General features: G+C 49.9%; 1 protein-coding gene across 1 annotated transcript; it reads right to left on the reverse strand.

Moving 5' to 3' along the window:
- Positions 1 to 3,035: 3,035 nt before the first annotated feature.
- Positions 3,036 to 17,977, reverse strand: engase (endo-beta-N-acetylglucosaminidase). Its single transcript, XM_061224723.1, is given in 15 exon segments — positions 3,036 to 3,458; positions 4,829 to 4,940; positions 6,017 to 6,116; positions 7,090 to 7,232; positions 7,635 to 7,819; positions 8,558 to 8,669; positions 9,935 to 10,038; positions 10,487 to 10,573; positions 10,575 to 10,661; positions 11,372 to 11,524; positions 12,187 to 12,341; positions 14,341 to 14,489; positions 16,181 to 16,382; positions 17,193 to 17,272; positions 17,810 to 17,977. Coding segments are annotated over 15 exon segments (2,199 nt in total). The 5' UTR covers positions 17,917 to 17,977.

Below are 17,977 nucleotides of genomic sequence, written 5' to 3' on the forward strand. Positions count from 1 at the left end.
CATCAGCTAAATAACAAATTAAATGTAAATTAAATTAGAAGTTGCCTAAACTACTCTTACCTGTTTAATGGGTGACCAGTTCCTCCCTCCCAAAACGCCTAACAGTTGATCTTATAGATAACTTAGTTCTACGGTACTACAAATGGAGGAAAACAAATGTATTTTGTATTATTTGGTGATCTATGATGTGCTTATTAATAATGTATTAAGTATTTATAACTGCATAGTGAAGTAATGTGTGACCAAACAGCTTCATCAGAACGCCAAGTTAATTTAGACTTGAGAGGCGATCACTAATTTTGCCAGGACGATCACTCACTCGCTGGTTTTTTTGGGGGGGGAATTAATTTCTCAGTATTAATGATCTGGCAGGCTCCCGTATCCAGGGAGACGGAGTTCGACGAGAACCCAGCAGCTGGAGGAGCGACCGCTACAGATGTGCGTCTCGCACACCTGCTGCACCGAACGAGCTCCGTGCCATTTCATTACAGAGAGAGAAAAAAACGCCCCAAAAAAATGTTAAACAAACACAACCCCGCTGGACGGGCTGTTAAAATTACACCGTTAAACGCCGTCATTAAAAGATCCCCGTGGCAGTTATCACCAAGAGTGGAAGGTTGGCTGGCTAAATTTCAAAACCTGGCTCTCCCAATCTGGCCGTGTAATCATCCGTGGGGATAAACTGTCGTAATAACTCACTCGGCTCTCTACCTCGGCTGATGTTCGGTGAGCGTTCTGGCACAAAATGGCCGCCGTGCGTCACCCCGTTGCTGGGTATGGGTTCGACCTTAAGAACCTATGAGAGTGCCACACAGATGTTCGGTGAGCGTTCTGGCACAAAATGGCTGCCGTGCGTCACCCTGTTGCTGAGTCTGGGTCTGTTCAGTGAGTCCCCAAGGCCTGCAGTACTTTACATTACATGCACGTATTTAGCTGACGCTTTTATCCAAAGCGACTGACAGTTGATTAGACTAAGCAGGGGCCAATCCGCCCTGGAGCAATGTGGAGTTAAGGGCCCAGTCTACACTGGGAGGCCCAGTCTGAGGCTTGGACCACCATCCTACCAGGTCCTTAGCCACTCAGCTACTAGGCCACAGCCTGCCCTGTTAACTTACATTTACAATTCGTGCTGCCCATTTCCTTTTGTACCGCAGTTAGTTGATCACTCAATGCCACCGATTGGCCAGATGTAGCTCACCCATGTCCCAGGTTCACTCCTGATTGGACACTGGTCTCAAAGATTAATTTGAGTATCCCTGCTATAAATTCCTCTTCAGTAACACAATCTGTATTAAAGGCAGTGCTGTGGGTATTGTGAGGAGAAAATAAACCAGTCATCTTCTTACATCATACTTTTTTTTTTTTAATGATTCTCAGGTTTATATTTGAAAATCTTATACAAAAAACATTTGATGGTCAGAACCTATGATAACAGTCTCATGTTCAGAGCACAAATGTTGAATCAATGTCTAAACATTGGTGTGAAAGGTTTTAAAAACCAAACACCAAACAAGCTACGCATTTTCACTTACCCGTATTAAAGGCTTGGAGATTAGGCAGCTAACCTTTGGGAAACATTTGTTTGGATGTTTAATTGGACATTTAATATGGTTTTATGTTTAAAAACATTCTTTCTACAAACCGGTGTCGACCAGCGGCAGATGGGTTCCCCTACTGAGTCAGGTTCTGCTCAAGGTTTCTTCCTGTTTCCAGGGAGTTTTTCCTTGCCACTGTTGCCCTAGGCGTACTCTTGGGGCCCGGTTTCTCTGTAAAGCTGCTTTGTGACAAAGGCCCTTTGTAAAAAGCGCTATACAAATAAAAATTGATTGAATTGATTGATTGATGTTTCACCCCCTTCTAGGTTTCCACCCAGGTACCGATTCATAATCTTTGGCTTGTTACTAGGTAAGGTAATAGTGCAAAACATTTCATCGGATTACTTAGTGTCGCCCTTAACAGCCTAAACTTATCAGAATTGCTCCGATTTCCTTACTGGTTGGCTAGAGCTAACTGATAGCAGTAAGAAAAACAACCAATCAGTGCAAGTTTTTTATATATTTTTAAAAAATGTCTTTCTTCTATGAGGCAGGCTTGGCCAGCGGCTGCTCTCCGTAGCGGATGATGTAAAAACACATTTACTGCTCCTGCTACTGCTGCCTGTTTATCTCTCTGAGGTCTGAATGGCGGTTGACTGTGAAAATGCCCTTCTGTGTGAGAAGACTGTGAGAAGTACCTCAGAATCAAATAAATGTCGAGATAAGTGTTGTCCACTAACTGTTCTCCAATATATACTTTGCGTCACTGTTCGCGATTAAAAGTGTGAATTAAGATTCCAAGAGACCTGCTTATTGTTTATTCATGAACGTTTGATCGAGATGTTAAGCACCAGTTAGGGGCGAGACGGCGCACTGTAATTGATCAGAGCCGCAGTTGCTCTTTAAACAGTGTGCTGATCGAGTCCCAGGGAAGCTTTTATAGTCTCTGCAAAGTGGGAGCAATCCCAGCTGTTCTTCGTGGGCGGGGCTACAGCTAGACCCCTCCCATGGCTCCCATGGAGCAGTCAGTAAGAGCAGTCGTCTGGCAGTCGGAGGGTTGCCGGTTCGATCCCCCGCCCGGGCTGTGTCGAAGTGTCCCTGAGCAAGACACCTAACCCCCAAATGCTCCTGACGAGCTGGTCGGCGCCTTGCATGGCAGCCAATCGCCGTCGGTGTGTGAGTGTGTGTATGAATGGGTGAATGAGAAGCATCAATTGTACAGCGCTTTGGATAAAGGCTCTATATAAATGCCTGCCATTTACCATTTAGCTAGACCCCTCCCACCTGGGCGTAGCCACAGCTAGACCTCCTCCCCCTGGACGTAGCTACACCCCCTCCCCCTGCGCGTAGCTACACCCCCTCCCTCTGGACGTAGCTACACCCCCTCCCCCTGCGCGTAGCTACACCCCCTCCCCCTGCGCGTAGCTACACCCCCTCCCCCTGCGCGTAGCTACACCCCCTCCCCCTGGACGTAGCTACACCCCCTCCCCCTGCGCGTAGCTACACCCCCTCCCCCTGCGCGTTGCTGGACCCCTCCCCCTGGACGTAGCTGAGGACGCGTCTGCCCCAGCGCTCCTCGGGGACGCTGAAGCCCTCCCGGGTCACCGGCTCCACCAGCAGCTCCAGGACGGCCGGCGCCTGGGGCACGGCCAGCTCGCACACGCGGAAGGTGGAGGAGTAGCAGCGGCCGACCAGGCCGAGGGGGCCGGGGGGCGTGCGGGGGTCGGGCCCGCGGAGCCGGCGCCAGTGCACGCGGAAGTGGCGGGCGAGCGGGGCAGGGTAGCGCCACCGCAGCGTCCCGTTCAGGTGCAGCTGCTCCTGGGGGCCCTCGCCGCGGCCCACCGCCCGCCTCCACAGGATGTCCGACAGGCACACGTCCTCCACGGAGAGCGGCGGCACCGTCAGGCTCTCCGCGTCCATCACCTGGGGCGGAGAGATGGGGTCAGGGGTCAGCGCTGCACCCACTGCATCCTGGGAAATGGAGTTCTGACTGACTGACTGTGGAGGGCAGTCGCCTCGCCGGCCTTCAAAGGCATCTTCAGAGGTGCTCGTAGGCAGCACCTAATGAGACGCACTTTGAAGGCAGGAAGACTGATTGCGTGGAAGTTCGATTACAAGCAATTTAGCTGCCTGGTTCATACGAAGCTCACAGAGACTTAAAAACATTACATACGTTCCCTGCATTAAACTCTCACAATCTGAAAGGGATGTCCCACATGGCAGCGATAACCACAGTTCCTGGCCGTCATGTTTCCATGACGCTGGTGTGATGGTGTGAGCGAAGGCCTCGACAAATACCACGCCTGTCCATCATTTCCCCGATATCACAAATTTTGCTCCTATAATAATTTTAATTTTAATTTTGGGGAATCACTAGTGTGAGACCCAGGTCTGATCATTTGATATTGATCCTGGAGGGCCGCCGCAGTGTCTGTGGTTTCCTTTCAATCAGCAGCCAATCGAAGCCTTGGAAACGAGGCGCACTTCAGTGCTGAAACGCTGCGGCCCTCCAGGAGACTGGCGGCTCGGCCTTATTAACCGGACGAGGCATTTTTACACATTACTGTCCCATACGGGTGGATCAGCCCAGTGTGTGTACAACCCAATGATCCCGTTAAGCCACGTTTACACGAGTCGATAAAGCCAAGCTTTAGCTCTGAAAACAAGGACAGTTTAAACACTGGAGGAGAGTGATGGAGAAGTGTGGCTTCACCCTGCTTTCAAGTGCAGTCGGGTGGTTAGGTTTCTCAGAGTTGGGTAAACATCATAACTAGGTCATCCGACTCGTTCACGTTCACGTTTCATGGTTGGACAGTGGAAAGAGTGATTATGTATGGCTGTGTGTTAGTTCCTGACACAGTAGTCACACTACGTCCTAGGCTAGCAATCGACGAGCTAGTTATATTTTCTGGGCCGGAAATTGAACACCGCAGTGCTGTAGTTATCAAGGAATGTGTGTTTTAAATGTAGCTGTGGTTCACTTGTGGCTTTATTTTATGATTTTTTATTGTCGTTCATGGAGGACTTGTTTAAAGGTACAATGGGTAAGATTTTTGTGTTAAAACATTGTTACAAGGCCATTGTAAATCCCTTCCTGTCACTGAAAAAGGCTCACTGACATGTTGACTCACCCTCTGCCTGTTCGCCAATTCGTGCTGCATATTGAACCGTGATTTCCCCGACTTGATCATCTGACACGGTTAGGTGTTCACGCGGGTCTTTCCGGGGTGAGACCCGTATGGACCGCGACTCTGAGACCCGAAAGGGAGGTGAGTGCAGCGGGAGAGGCTCACCACGATCTCGCCGATCCTGCAGCTGAAGGGGACGTCCTGGTCCCCCCCGTCCCGGGACACGTTCAGGCTGACGTCCCGCAGAGCGCAGCCCCGCAGCTCCAGCAAGAGGCACCTGCAGAGCGCCCCCTACAGGTCACACACTGATCTACAGGCTCCAACAGCACACAGCGCCCCCTACAGGTCACACACTGATCTACAGGCTCCAACAGCGCCCCCTACAGGTCACACACTGATCTACAGGCTCCAACAGCACACAGCGCCCCCTACAGGTCACACACTGATCTACAGGCTCCAACAGCGCCCCCTACAGGTCACACACTGATCTACAGGCTCCAACAGCACACAGCGCCCCCTACAGGTCACACACTGTGCTACAGGCTCCAACAGCACACCGCGCCCCCTACAGGTCCCAGACTGTTCTATAGGCTCCAACAGCACACAGCGCCCCCTACAGGTCACACACTGTTCTACATGCTCCAACAGCACCCCCTACAGGTCACACACTGTTCTACATGCTCCAACAGCACCCCCTACAGGTCACACACTGTTCTATAGGCTCCAACAGCACACAGCGCCCCCTACAGGTCACACACTGTTCTACATGCTCCAACAGCACACCGCGCCCCCTACAGGTCCCAGACTGTTCTACAGGCTCCAACAGCGCCCCCTACAGGTCACACACTGTTCTACAGGCTCCAACAGCGCCCCCTACAGGTCACACACTGTTCTACATGCTCTAACAGCGCCCCCTACAGGTCACACACTGTGCTACAGGCTCCAACAGCACACAGCGCCCCCTACAGGTCACACACTGTTCTACAGGCTCCAACAGCACACAGCGCCCCCTACAGGTCACACACTGTGCTACAGGCTCCAACAGCACACAGCGCCCCCCTACAGGTCACACACTGTTCTACAGGCTCCAACAGTACACAGCGCCCCCTACAGGTCACACACTGTTCTACAGGCTCCTACAGCGCCCCCTACAGGTCACACACTGTGCTACAGGCTCCAACAGTACACAGCGCCCCCTACAGGTCACACACTGTTCTACACGCTCCAACAGCACACGGCGCCCCCTACAGGTCACACACTGTTCAGTTCACAGCACTACAGGTCACACACAGTGTGTCTCTTACAGGACAGGTTCTACAGGTAATTACCCAGGATGCACAGCGCAGCTCTCACCTCACAGTCCAGCCGTCCAGCGTCCACGCCCCACAGCTCTCAGTGAACCTCCGCACCAGCTCATGATCTCCGTCCAGAACCTGGGGCTGTACGCTGGTGTCTAACCACACACACACACACACACACACACACACACACACACACACACACACACACACACACACATAAACACAGACATGCACACACACACACACACACAGACATGCACACACACACACACACATACACACAGACATGCACACACACACACACACATAAACACAGACATGCACACACACACACACACACACACACACACACATGCACACGCACATGCGCGCACACACACACACAGACATGCACACACACACACAGACATGCGCGCACACACACACACATGCACACACACACAAGCACACACATACACAGACAATATCACTTACTGTGTGCATTCACACACAACACCTCTAACAGCTTGCTACGGAGCACATCACCAGAAGCACGAAGACTGACTGCGAGCAGTGACTGTGACTCACAGTGTATGCAGAATGAAAGGCAGCCAACTAGAACAGGGTGACTGACTCAGAGGGGTGAGTGAGACTCAGAGGAGTGACTGAGACTCAGAGGGGTGACTGAGACTCAGAGGAGTGACTGAGACTCAGAGGAGTGACTGAGACTCAGGGGGGTGACAGACTCAGGGGGGTGACTGAGACTCAGAGGAGTGACTGAGACTCAGGGGAGTGACAGACTCAGGGGAGTGACAGAGACTCAGAGGAGTGACTGAGACTCAGAGGAGTGACTGAGACTCAGAGGAGTGACTGAGACTCTGGGGGGTGAGTGAGACTCAGAGGGGTGACTGAGACTCAGAGGAGTGACTGAGACTCAGGGGAGTGACTGAGACTCAGGGGAGTGACTGAGACTCAGGGGAGTGACTGAGACTCAGAGGAGTGACTGAGACTCTGGGGGGTGAGTGAGACTCAGAGGGGTGACTGAGACTCAGAGGGGTGACAGACTCCGGGGTGACAGACTCCGGGGTGACAGACTCCGGGGTGACAGACTCCGGGGTGACAGACTCCGGGGTGACTGAGACTCACGCGGGACCTCCTGCACGGGCTCGGAGGAGCAGAGTGCCGCGTCGGTGGTCTGCAGCTCCAGGGCGACGCGCACGCTCTCTGACGGCTTGTAGACGAAGGACACCAGCGTGCGGGAGGCCAGGGGCACGTGCAGCGAGAATATCCTACAACAAGAGACACCGCACCTTCACTCCCAAACACGCGCTCGTACGGGGCGGCCTGTAGCGTAGTGGTTAAGGTAAATGACTGGGACGCGCAAGGTCGGTGGTTCTAGTCCCGCGGTAGCCACAATAAGATCCGCACAGCCGTTGGGCCCTTGAGCGAGGCCCTTAACCCTGCATTGCTCCAGGGGAGGATTGTCTCCTGCTTAGTCTAATCAACTGTACGTCGCTCTGGATAAGAGCGTCTGCCAAATGCCAATAATGTAATGTAACACTGGTAAATATTTCTGGTAAACACTTCTAAACCTTCTAAACCCTCAAAATGGTTTACAAAGCATGCAATGAACTGGTACCCCAGGGGGTGTCGGTGTGGTTTGGTACCCCAGGGGTACAGACGGACCGTACCTCGCGCACACTTTGGAGAGCGTGGACGGGATCACGCCTTCGACCAATAGGGAGGAGCCGCCGCTCCAGGCCTCGTGGGGGCAGCCGCGGGTCCTCAGCCATCCGGAACCTTCCAGCGTCTCGCTCAGGTACAGCGGCTGGGGCTCCTGCGCACTCAGGTTAAACCAGGAGGAGGCGCTCTCCCCCTGCAGGGGAGGAACACAGGTACACCAGCACAGTCAGGAGAGGAACACAGGTACACCAGCACTGTCAGGAGAGGAACACAGGTACACCAGCACAGTCAGGAGAGGAACACGGGTACACCAGGACAGTCAGGAGAGGAACACGGGTACACCAGCACAGTGAGGGGAGGAACACAGGTACACCAGCACAGTCAGGAGAGGAACACAGGTACACCAGCACAGTCAGTCCCTGCAGAGCGAGAACCTTCTCTCCTGTCTTTCTCTCTCTCTCCTGTCTCTCTGTCCTATCTCTCATCTCTTTCCTTCTCTCTCTATCTCTGTGTTTTGTCCCTTTCTAATGTATTAGGAACACTTTGAATTGTTTATTTATATATAATTATGTCATTTATTTCTGTAAATACCCATCGCAATGTTTAAACAAAGGGGGAAAACAAAATGGAAAAAATCTCACTCTTCTCTATCCTCTCTCTCTGAAAAATGTTTTACATGGACAGGTAAAACACAGGAATATGCTGCGGGGTGTCGGGTGTTTAAGGGTTATGCCTTTAAAGTAGAATACGAGTACTGTAAAATGATGAAATGTGAAAGAATGGTGTCTTGGGGGGGCCGTTTGTGTGGTAAATGAAAAAGACTTTGAGTCGTGTTTGGGTAGACTGGGGGGGGGGGGTCATAGACCTAGTAGATGTGTGTCAATAAAAGTCATAGAGACGTGTCACTAAATGTGGCCGTTGTCACGGTTACCTTCCCCCTCCAGTAGAAGCTCTTGCCGAACCCCTGGCAGAAGGACGACACGAAGGGGAGCAGGGAGGAGGGCCGATGGACGTACAGGAAGTCAGACAGCAGGCCCCAGAACCTGAAAACAGGAAATTAAATGGTAAATGGTAAATGGCAGGCATTTATATAGCGCCTTTATCCAAAGCGCTGTACAATTGATGCTTCTCCATTCACCCATTCATACACACACTCACACACCGACCGCGATCAGCTGCCATGCAAGGTACCGACCAGCTCGTCAGGAGCAAACAGGGGTTAGGTGTCTTGCTCAGGGACAGTTCGACACAGCCCAGGCAGGGGATCGAACCGGCAACCCTCCGACTGCCAGAGCCCCGTTACATCACTGCGTTTCTGTTATTGCAACAATAACAATCGAATTGGACCGGGCACGCAAAACATGCTAGGTCCAGGTCGGGTGCAAAACCCCAGAAAAGGAAAATTGGAAAATATTTCAAAGCCAGCTACTTCATACTCTGAGGACGAGCAACTGTGCCCGCGTGTGTTAGAATGAATCTGACACAGCTGGATTTTTTAAATATTCATAACTACGGGCAAGGCCTCTGCCGGTCTCAGCCATTATCTTTAGGAATGCGGTCCCTTCCCCAGCACGGGGGAAATTCAGCAGTGCGTGTTCAGAATGTTTATCAAAATTAATCCAGGACGCAATATCAATTCGCAGCATATGGCTCCCTCTGGTGGGCTTCCAGCGCTATGACACCCAGAAGTTTGCCGGGCGGGGTGACGTGATTTTTAACTCGATCGTGTGAAGATATTATTCCTGCTCAGAGCTTTAACCTGGAAGTGTGTGTGTGTGTCTCAAGGGATCGCCACAGTTATGCCTAAAGAATGGGGGACTGTAGTATAATGGATGACTGTGTAGTATAATGGGGAACCCTTAACCTGCATTGCTTCAGGAAACATCCAGCTGTTTAATGGACGCTGTGCAATAATATAATATAAATGTTGATAAGTGCAGCTGCTGAATGGCAGTAATTATGCAATAGTGCGCAAGTACTGACTTACTGTGATAGCAAGTCACAACTGAGTCTATATAAATGCAAACTTTTTTTATTATGCCGTTTTTAACAGCAAAACGGAGCACTTCTGAAGTGTTGCTAGGTTACGAGTTTACGCCGTCTCTGATACACTGAATCAACCGAACGTAAACCCAGCCAAATTAGGAGCGACTTATCCTGAGATGATGTCATTCCTTTGAATCTCTCTCAGCCAATCACAATGCGAGGTCAGAACCAATGGATGTATGATGTCACAGGATGTGATGTCACAGGATGTGATGTCATGGGAAAAGCTCACAGACAGGGCGCTCACAGGGCGGGCGCTCACCGGTCCTGGTTGAGGCGGAACTCCTTCTTGTCCTGGGTCTCATGCACCCAGCCCGGGGCGAAGATGGCTGTGGAGAATCCATGTTTCCGCACCACCTCCAGGGCCTAGGGAGGGAGGGAGGGAGGGAGGGAGAGAGGGGGAGAGGGAGAGAGGGAGAGGGAGAGAGGGAGAGGGAGAGAGAGAGAGAGAGGGGGTGAGAGGGAGAGAGGGAGAGAGGAGAGGGTGAGAGGGAGAGAGAGTGGGGGAGAGGGAGAGAGGGAGAGAAAGAGAGAGGGAGAGAGAGAGAAAGAGAGGGGGTGAGAAGGAGAGAGAGTGGGGGAGAGGGAGAGAGGTAGAGGAGAGAGAGAGAGGTAGAGGTAGAGGGAGAGAGAGAGAGGGAGATGTGAGACATGGAAAAAATGAAGTTGCTACTGGAAGTGGTGTTGGTTGGGCCAGTAGGGGGGGATCTTCCCCACTGCCAGTGATGGGGACGCTGTGCTCTTTCAACCTGGCACTTAATCTTCCCCCGATTCAACTGACAAAAACAGGGGGGGGGGGGGGGCGGGCGCTCACCTTGTTGGTCTCAATTATCTTCCCCCCCACCACCTCGCCCCGGGCGAACACGTCCACGCCCCACGAACACACGTCCCCCAGCCGGCCCTTGCGCCTCCGGGTACGTGCTCATCCACTCCAGGCTGCGCTCCGTCCAGTTGTAGTTGGTGAAAATACCGTCGCAGGCCTGGAAAAAACACCCCTGAGGAGGGAGGAGAGGGAGAGGAGGGGGAGAGAGAGGAGGAGGAAGAGGAGAGGAAGAGAGAGAGAGAGGAGAGGAGTGTTTAAATTAGAGATTCAGTGATATGCACTCTTAGAGTGTCCTGGTCACGGTATAAGTTATGATCTGGAGGTTACCAGCATCGTGTGAAATTTCTACAAATTTCTACAAATAATAATACTAAAATCTCCACACTCCACACAGAGAGGAATCCAGCCGGCAGGGGTTCAAACCCAGAACCTCCCTCTTGCGAGGCAGCAGTGCTAACCACTACAGCACAGTGACAACCCTAATACATGCACTTCCCTGTCCCCCCTGCCCCCCCTCCCTGTCCCCTCGCCCCCCTCCCTGTTCCCCTGCCTCCTCCCTGTTCCCCCTACATTTTACATTTACATTTTAGTCATTTGGCAGACGCTTTTAATCCAAAGCGACTTACAAGTGCATAGGTTCTACCATAAGTCAAAGCATCACATCCAGAACTAGCGAAATACACATGAAATGCTGTTCTAAACATATGCCTCCCCCCTGCCTCCTCCCTGCCCCCCCCCCGCCCCCCTCCCTGTCCCCCCGCCCCCCCCTCCCTGTCCCCCCCTGCCCCCCCTCCCTGTCCCCCCTGCCCCCCCTCCCTGTCCCCCCGCCCCCCTGCCCCCCTGCCCCCTGCCCCCCTGCCCCCCGCCCCCCTCCTCTTGCCTGTTGCGGTCGTTGAGCTCGTTCTGCCAGCGGAGGGCGCCGTCGTCCAGCACGCTGTCGTACCACAGCACCAGGCTCCTCGGCACGCGCTCGTGCATCTGGTCCGTCAGGTAGCGCAGGAACGGCGGCGTGTTCTTCACCGCGGTCGCCTGGGGGGGGGGGGGGGGAAACGCAGCTCGTATTCCCCCGTGGGGCGGACTCCGCCGTTCACTTGAGTCACAACAACATTTAAAACAACATATTTATGATCACGGTCAGAGTTATAGCTCTTGGTGCGGACAGGCCGTGAGAGATCCTACAGGCCACGCAGAGCGAGACGTGATGAAGAGGATGGCACTGTGGCCCTGTGGCCCTGTGGCCCTGTGGTTAATGTCGGCGCATTGCAACAGAATAACAGTCAGTGGCTGTAAAGGACACCATTATGTTATGCTATGTTAGATTATGCTATTCTATGCTCCGCTATGTTATATTATGCTATTCTATACTATGCTCTGCTATGTTATGCTATGCTGTCTATGTTATGTTATGTTATGCTATTCTATGCTATGCTCAGCTATGTTACGCTATGCTATGCTATGTTCTGCTATGCTATGCTATCTATGTTATATTATGCTATGCTATCTATGTTATGTTATGCTATGCTATCTATGTTATGTTATGCTATGTTATATTATGCTATTCTATGTTTTGCTCAGCTATGTTATGCTATGCTATGTTCTGCTACGTTATGCTATGCTATACTATGTTATGCTATGCTATGCTACACTACACAATGCTACGCTAAAGATCTGTGAATGCGGAGCCCACTCACGCTCAGAGGGTTCTCGATGTTGACGAGCCAGCCGTCGAAGCCGTAGCAGTGCGCGATCTGAACCAGCCTATCAGCAGCCGTGCGGTAAGACTCCTCCCCCGCCAGGATCAACTCGCACATCTGGCCGCCGTCCGTCCACTCTGTGATGAAGGTTCCTGAAAAACCGTCACGGCTTCCTGTTATTCTCCTCAAAAGGGGAAGTTCACCCAGGGTCTTTCTCTTACTTCAAATGGTAAAATGGTAAATGGTTGACATTTATATAGCACCTTTATCCAAAGCGCTGTAGAATTGATGCTTCTCCATTCACCCATTCATACACACACACACACACACCAACGACGATTGGCTGCCATGCAAGGCACCAACCAGCTCGTCAGGACTGCTCTTACTGCCACGTCGCCCCAGAGTAACTGCCCTCTACCTGTACTGAAGGCAGAGATATTGCCCCGAAGTACTAGTACTGTGCAGGTTTCCACAATGCAAAAATAATAATAATAATAAGTCTTAAAAAGTGTCTTAGTCTTATATTTAGACTTAAGATCTTATTTCAATTACTTTGTGTGCTAAGAGAAAAGAAAAACTGCCAATGAGGTGAGAAAGTTTGACTCATTTCAAGATTTGCCAACGGGGTGAGAATATCTCAATTGTCAGGCAAACAGTAACTTTAAACGAGCTAATATTTTTGACTTTTTATTACTGAGAAAATAATAAAGTCTTTAGTCTTATTGCAAGGCTAAAAACGCTTCTTAAGACAGCCACTTGCAGTGCAAGTACCTGCTTTACTGGGCCTACAATGGCTGGGTGCCTACAGTCTATGTGAGGGCATCTGACAACTTTATCAACTTTTACTCACAGATTATCACTTCTACTGAATACAAACAGAGGTGCCGGGCATTACTGCTGGGCTCAGAGGCTGTTCTTCTCCTCACTAGCAAGCCAGCCACTAAAGAAATAACAACCTAGGTTCATGGCGTTCAGTTCTGTTTACTTCTGTCCTTAAGTTCCATTGAAAATAACATGCCGCTTTGCCGCAGCGTGTGGCTAACGGCGAGGGTTTCACACTGGCAACGGGAAGAGTTTATTTTTACCGGCTACCACAAGATGAGGATGTAATGGCTGACTGCAACCGGGATCCCTACGTACCCTCAGGATACCGCCGGGACTTGCTGGAGAATGTGTGGGTGTAGCAGGCACTTTCCCCAGATGGTCTGGAGGAGCACGTTTAGGCGAGACCACCAGCAGTCCAGGATTATTCATTTATTATGAACCTTTATTTCTACAGCGTAGGTTGACTGAGCACACATGCTCTTTTGCAGCAACGCCCTGTTAATGCCCCCCCCCCCCCAAGTAGCCTAACCTATGAAAGTCTAGTGTGGGAGTTTGCGGGCGGCACCTCCAAATTGAAATTAACCCGCCCATAGTAGTTTTCCGAAAATAAGAGAGAGGGCAAATTATGTATACCTCTACCAAATCTGCACCGTTAGCTGCCCATACTTCTGTGCAGAGATTGCTTTTGCCGGAGACGTAATTAGTTACGCCTTGATCGGGTGAAATGAGGATGATGATGTTTCGTGGTGGAATTCGCCTTTAAATCAATCACAGCATTTCAAGCGCATAACACTTTTCTGAAACTAATCATTGACACCGCTCTGAAATGAACCAATCACGCACTCCAATCATTTACACCGCTCTGAACTGAACCAATCCCCAACTCCAGTCATTCACACTGCTCTAAAATGAACCAATCCCCAACTCCAGTCATTCGCACTGCTCTGAAATGAACCAATCCCCAACTCCCATCATTCACACTGCTCTGAAATGAACCAATCACGCACTCCAATCATTCACACCGCTCTGAAATGAACCAATCACGCACTCCAATCATTCACACCGCTCTGAAATGAACCAATCACGCACTCCAATCATTCACACCGCTCTGAAATGAACCAATCACGCACTCCAATCATTCACACCGCTCTGAAATGAACCAATCACGCACTCCAATCATTCACACTGCTCAGAAATGAACCAATCCCCAACTCCCATCATTCACACTGCTCAGAAATGAACCAATCCCCAACTCCCATCATTCACACCGCTCTGAAATGAACCAATCACACCCTCCGACAGTGTGGCGCTGAGGCCGGGGCTCACCGAGGACGAGGACGCCGTGTTTGTGGGCAGCGTTGGTCCAGACGACGGGGGGGATGGTGACCATGGAGTGGCTGAAGTAGTTGAAGATGTCGATGTACTGCCAGTGGTAGAAGGCGTACGGCGTCTCTGACTCTGCGCCCTGCACGAACCTGGGAGGCCGGCACACGTCGAGTGAGGCGCAGAGTCTGCCACTCCGTTCCCCCAGCGGGAGCGCGGGGTCTCGGACTCCATTATAAACACCAGCAGGCGATTTCACAACTTCAGACCTTTCTCTTGTGACTTCTGCTTGTGATTTCACCTCAGGGTGGTGCCTTACATCTCTCACACAAGTGGCGTTTAAAAGGTTTCCCATATTGTGGAAAATGACATTTCCCCTCGCTATGTGGATTTATAAAGGCACTATAAAGGTGCTATAAAAACACTGTGACGGTATCAAAAGGCACATTCCCCAAATAAGACATTGAAAATGTGAATTTCAATGAGCCCTTTGGACCTCCGTGAAGTTATGACATCACTATGACACGCTCACTTGCTTCAGCATGGCCCACCTTGGCCATGAGCTCCGCTGTAGGGCAGCGCCCTTAAAGGAAGCCGTAGGAAGACGTTTGTGTGGGTTTTAAGTACCATAAACTATACCTGACTGTGTCTTTAAGGCTCATTTCCATCAGTGAACCTGTTCTGATTGGCTGGCTAGCTCCAACGATCAGAACGCCGTCTGTGCCGAGCGCTTTGATTCGTTCCTGCTACAAGGTGGGCAGTGCTGAAGTTGTGATGTCATAACTTCATGGAAGTCCAAACTGCTCCTTTACAATCCACATTTGCAAGGGAAATGTCATTTTCCACAATATGGGACCTTGTGTCAGAGCTGTTAGGCACCACTTTCCTTACACTTCCAGAGGTGAAATTATCGTCACAACAGTCACACAGACAGACGGGTCTAAGGACCTGAAATAACCTGCTGGGGTTTATCATGAAGTGAGAGATTCTGGAATCTGCATGAGACTAGACACGGTGACCACTTCATTCTAAATCACAGGCAAAATGGGGAACCGAGATGAACCACTCCAAGACGGTCAGCTTCCCCTTTTCTTTCCTTCTTCCTCCTCTCCCTGATTTTGCTTGTTCATTTCAATTTTTCATTTATTTAACCCCTGGTATTCTCGTTGTATGCTTCCTGTCGAACCTTGCCGTTTAGTATTTTTACTCTTTACTTTACTGTAAAGTGTAAAGACACTAAAGGTTTTGAGAAAGGTGCTCTATAAAATGAATGTGTTGGGCCATCGCATGCCAACTCCCAGAGGGTTTTTCCATGGGTCTCATATCTCAGCTAATGTTTATCTTTACACAATGAGAAGGTGCTCTCAGATGACTCTGATTTACAAATAAAATGACACAAAACATAAGGTTGTCTGTCATTTTACAAACAAAGTGCATTTTGGAATATCTCCAAAATTAAAGTATATAGGTACATGTTTTCTGAAGTGAGATAGGACTTCTATGTACAAAATTATTGCTTCGTACAAATTTACAAAGATTTAGGCCTGTTCGAAGTTGGACATTTTGTGCCGAGACGCATTTTTCGTTGTTACACCTGGGAAACTTTACATGCCTCTCCCAGAAAAACAAAATGGAGTATGAAGCTCAAGTTTTCAGGGAGGTCCTGTGGTGCAATCTCCTGGAATGGCCCAATTATTATTATTATTATTATTAAAAATGTTCTCATTTGAATGATTCATGGTGTATTACAGCAAGAAAAACAAGAATGAGTGTGTGCTCCATGGATAAACACAGTAACCATGGCAAAGGCGCTTCCACCGAGCTCCACAAACAGAAGTCATACCTGTCGTCCAGGTAACCACCCATCATGTCATGTGACACCAGGGTCTTGCGCTGCATGCTGGTCAGCGGGGGCTGCCGATTGGCCAGGGGCACTGTGGCCACGTTGAAGGGGTTGGCATCACTCCGTTTCCATGACAGCAGTTCTTCCAAGGACTTCAGGCTGTAGCTGATTGGTTCGGTGGTGTCCGTGTCATAATGTTTGGCTGTGAGAGAACCATCCATCCATCCATTATCTCAGCCCTGAACAGGGTCGCAGGGGGGCTGGAGCCTATCTCAGCATACAGTAAGCGAAAGGCAGGAATACACCCTGGACAGGTCGCCAGTCCATCGCACACTCACACACTCATACCCACGGGCAATTTAGACTCTCCACTCAGCCTAACCTGCATGTCTTTGGACTGTGGGAGGAAACCGGAGTACCCGGAGGAAACCCAAGCAAACACGGGGAGAACATGCAAACTCCACAGAGAGGCCCCGGCTGACCGGGATTCGAACCCAGGACCTCCTTGCTGTAAGGCGTGTGAGAGAACCATCAATACTTATGGGCCTTTCCGATCACCCATTTCTCAAAATGATCATAACTCCCATATTAAAAACACTAAGTGCCCTGCCAAGCAAACTGCACTTACTGCATTTATGAAATAAAAGTCATAAATTACCATTTGACAGGCACCCACAACAAAACAACCCTGTTGAAGAAAATAGCTCCAGCTTAGTTTTGAAACAGCTGGTAGCTGGTTGACCAGTTAGACCAGCTCTATACTCAACATGGTTTGACCAGCTCAAGCTATGTTTTGAAACAGCTGGTAGCTGGTATTTCAAGCTGGTCATAGCTGGATTTTTTTAATGAGCTGCAATATTCAAATTATTCTCTCAAAGCAATCAGCAGTCATTAATTGAGGGACACTTTGCAATTAATCAGCATGACAAATGTCAGATGTCAGCAATTAAATCGATGTATTTTAAGTATTGCAGCAAACTACTGTGTTAAAAAGATTTGGGCTCACGTTTACCTGACAAGTGTGACGGCTCATACTTCACAGTATCGTACACATCCGTTGACTCCATTGACTGATCCAGACAGGACCCTAAACTGAGAAACGCCAGAATACAAAGTACAATGTTTTAGCATATGTGACAACCTATTAAGTGTTGTTGCAGACAGGTGCGGTCAATGAACGTGTTGGTGCTGTACATAATTGTAATTGTCAAACGTGCTTCCCGATTGGGTTGTTACATCGCGGTAGAAGTCATACTCAGGAAGCGATATATATTAGTGAATCGTCATGGTGCGCTCACGTATGCAATCTTGACTCAGAACTGCAAATTATAATGCGCGCCAGAAACATCACAAACCTGTGTGACAAGCGCATCTTGCAGAGAACCATGGGGTTGAACACGCGTAGCTGTTAACTACAGTCAAGCGAGTGGTGCATGCTAGTGACCACAGCGACAAGACATGCTTTTATAATAGACCACGTGTATATTACGAATTTCAGTGCTGTTGAAGAACCAACGTATTCTTCCTTTGTAAAAAAAGCTTTTAAGCAGTTGTGTATGTGTGCACCTTTCTGAAAGAACAACCGCACGCTAGCAAACATATATCGTGCTAGCTTAGTTCTGCATTTACCTGTCAGTCTCTGTTTTCCTCCTCTTTCGTTCAGCGTAGTCTGCGTCTCCCTCACTTCGCTCGCTTTGTTTATTTCGTAAGGACACATCTCCCCTTATATGCTCCATTTTATGACTGGTGATGTATATTTTCCAGACCAGAACTAAAAGTAAAATCTAAAAAAAGGAA

This window comes from Conger conger, chromosome 16, assembly GCF_963514075.1.
Source record: "Conger conger chromosome 16, fConCon1.1, whole genome shotgun sequence".
Classification (NCBI taxonomy): domain Eukaryota; kingdom Metazoa; phylum Chordata; class Actinopteri; order Anguilliformes; family Congridae; genus Conger; species Conger conger.